This window comes from Etheostoma cragini, chromosome 2 (genome assembly GCF_013103735.1).
Source record: "Etheostoma cragini isolate CJK2018 chromosome 2, CSU_Ecrag_1.0, whole genome shotgun sequence".
NCBI classification, from domain to species: domain Eukaryota; kingdom Metazoa; phylum Chordata; class Actinopteri; order Perciformes; family Percidae; genus Etheostoma; species Etheostoma cragini.
This window is the reverse complement of record NC_048408.1, coordinates 6603867-6606807: the sequence shown is the minus strand read 5'-3', so window position 1 is coordinate 6606807 and position 2941 is coordinate 6603867. Positions and strand designations below refer to the sequence as shown.

The following is a 2941-nucleotide window of genomic DNA, read 5'->3' as shown; positions in this document are numbered from 1 at the left end:
GGGGGGGGGGACTGCCTGAGTTCTGGGTTATAATATACAAGGAGTGTGGAGATTAAAGACCCCAAAAATCTAATTAAACCAGCCTCTTTTCCAATATACTATATGAGCTCTCTGAAAACCTATGAAAGGATTACACAGGAAGTTGTAACCCTGTTTTCATCAACGTGATTGGAGGATGTCGTGTTAAAAGACCAAAGCGTGATTTATGCTTCTGCGTAAAATCTACGCCGTGGCTACATACGTGCCCCCCCGACTCATTTCCTGGTTCTCCTTCTCCATAAACAACATGAAATCAAGGAGAGGGTTAATTTTTCCTGCTAATGATTCATCCCCCCGGTCACAAAACACAGGGGAGACACTTCTCCCACTATGACTCTAGAGTGTACTCCACACACACGCAGCCCTGCTAGTCTCTTTAAGAGATTACAACAGATTTCACATACCAACGCACAAGTATAAACCTCAGGCCACTAACGTAGACACCGGTGAAAGCACTGCGTGGAGCCTCCGCAGGACCATAAATCACGCTTAAAGGCCAATTGCAAATGAGGGATTAAGATTAAGAAACTGGGCTGCAGAAAACAACACAGAACCTAAGATAGGAGAGAAGCTCCACATCACATGAGGTTTGGGCTGGGTCATGCACGAGCGGAGGCCGGCCCCGGGGGCCTTGGCGAGTCGTGGGGGGTGGGGCTCTCTGTCTCCGAGGCGCTGGACTCGTCGTCGTCGTCCGTCTGCTCGGCACTGTGGTACAGCATGAGGGCCTGGGTCTTATGGGTGATGGTGATGGTGCAGGGACCCTGGGCCCACGGCTCCCCGTCCACCTGCATGGGCATCTTGGAGCTCTTGAGAACCAGCTGGGGACGGAGAGATAACTTCAATACTATATCTTATCTTGTCAATAATGGCGGCAATGGCGTTTACCTCCATATCGGGTGCTCGCTGTTGTTCTCTGGCTACGACGCCATCCGAGTTCAGCCATCTTTTTATGTTCCTCTTATTCCCCTAAATTTACCTCCGGGTGGAATATTTCAAATTGTTTTATAGTCTAAAACAGAGAATGGTAAGCTGCAAGGCTGCAATTTCCGTACGGGATTGGTAATTAATCCCCGTTATGATTTGCGGAAAAAAATAGAAAAGATAGATGAAGTCCTAAAATGCCCCAAAAATCATCTTAAAAAAAAAAGTTTTTGTGCGTAACTTTGATATTAATGAACTTTCTGATATAAATGTCCGTTACATTCGAGCCTTCGCCAAATGAGTTGCTGCAAAGCAAATTAAGACCATCAGCTCCCCACAACTCTCTGTATTTCCTAGTATGACTATGTTCAGAAGATTGTGGCGTCCGGGGGTGGTGCGCGGTAACGGAAGGCTTGTACCATGTATGGACGCCCCGACATTTTAGTTATCATTACCTAGAATTCCTCATGGGAACGACAGAAACTATGCACTATAGCTTTAAGCCTGGACTTTGTGTTCCCCCACCTGCAACATCAAACCTACACAGCAAGGTTTTTTTATAACCTTGTACAGTACTCAAATAACATTCAAATTCGTTTTCCCTCTTTTGTGTCCTGTTGTCATAGCCACAGTCAAGCTACAGGGGCAACCAAAACCTATTGTTTCTGAAAGGTTAAAGAGCAGAAGAAGGAAACAAAAAAAGCAAACGCTTAAATCAAATTAGTTTCAAATTAGATTCTCGAGTAGTACAATGAGGTAAATGGCAGTGAAAACTAATTTGACTGCCTCATTGTGTTCCTCCATACCCTCTTAATGAGGTAAACCGTGTGTGTGTGTTTGTGTGTCTGGGTGTGTATGTATAGGCGTAGATTGTGGGAGGGATGCAGGGGATTTGTCCCTCATAACATTTAGAAGAGATAGATTTGTCCCCCTCAAAAAAAACAAGAAAGACAACCCACTCCTCAAAAGAGGTAAAAATAACCATTCAAACCAGAACTGTGTCTAACATTACTGGGGTAAGGGGGGGGGGGGTGTTAAAGAACACAACAGGAGCAAGACAACTAAAGCTATGATTTCATGTATTCTATGTAGCTTTACACTTGGGAGCTTATAGCTTTAACAAGGTCTCCTTCTCTAACAGATTTGTCGTTGTGATGTACATGATTCCTAGAATAATAATTTCCTTTACATAAATAACCTTTTTACGATGAATTGTTGCATAAATAAAAATTACTCAGGATGAGGGAAATAAAGTGTCTGACGCTCAAAATATGCTAAGGAAAGTACCCCCAAAGCCACGGTTACAATGGGCCCCCCCCCCCCAAATGTTAAAACCACATCTACACATGTGTGTGTGTGTGTGTGTGTGTGTGTGTGTGTGTGTGTGTGTGTTATGGCCTCACCCTGACAGTGTGGGCCTGTCCCAGCCGTACAGGATTGGCCAGCTTGACCTGAATCTGAGCACAGTGGAAGGAGCCGAACACGCCCACCACCTCCAGCAGACCATCATCCAACCTGCAGGGTGAGACGGGAACTCACTGTTAGTTGCCATGGTTTCCCGGAGCACTCAATATAAACCCTACACTAGCAATAACTAGGGATGAATTATGCTCACTTTGACACTATGGGGACTTGAACCCGCAACCCTCCAGTTCCCACCCCAACTCCCTACGGAGTGAGCTACTGCCACCCCAAAACACCGGACTCAAAAAAAATTAATAAATAAATTAAAAAAGTATTTTGATGAGCATTAGAGGCAGCATTACATGGATAAAGGAAATGACATAAGACCTAGAACACAATACTTCTGCAAATGTAAGACTGCAGAGGAGGAGGAGGACCTGCATGGGACTGTGTGAGGGACGGATGAAGTGCACATTCAGCTGAAGTTTTCAGATGGAGTAAATAATAATAATAATACATTTTATTTAAAGACGCCTTTCTTGGCACTCAAGGACGCCGCACAGGGAATTCATAAATT

At 44.6% G+C, this 2941-nt stretch overlaps 1 protein-coding gene across 2 annotated transcripts in view; it reads right to left on the bottom strand.

Moving 5' to 3' along the window:
- dgke (diacylglycerol kinase, epsilon) overlaps positions 1-2941 on the bottom strand; it is a 19923-nt gene that overhangs the window by 9155 nt on the left and 7827 nt on the right. The window contains exons 10-11 of one of the 2 annotated variants that reach the window (XR_004659223.1): positions 2364-2475; positions 484-857 (exon numbers count right to left, since the gene is read on the bottom strand). Coding sequence is in view for 1 of the 2 variants with exons in the window: in XM_034891244.1 (XP_034747135.1) it covers positions 639-857; positions 2364-2475 (331 nt within the window). In the remaining variant the exon portion in view is untranslated. Of the gene's footprint in view, positions 1-408; positions 858-2363; positions 2476-2941 lie in introns of those variants that run through there. The other variant, XM_034891244.1, reaches the window with a different exon arrangement.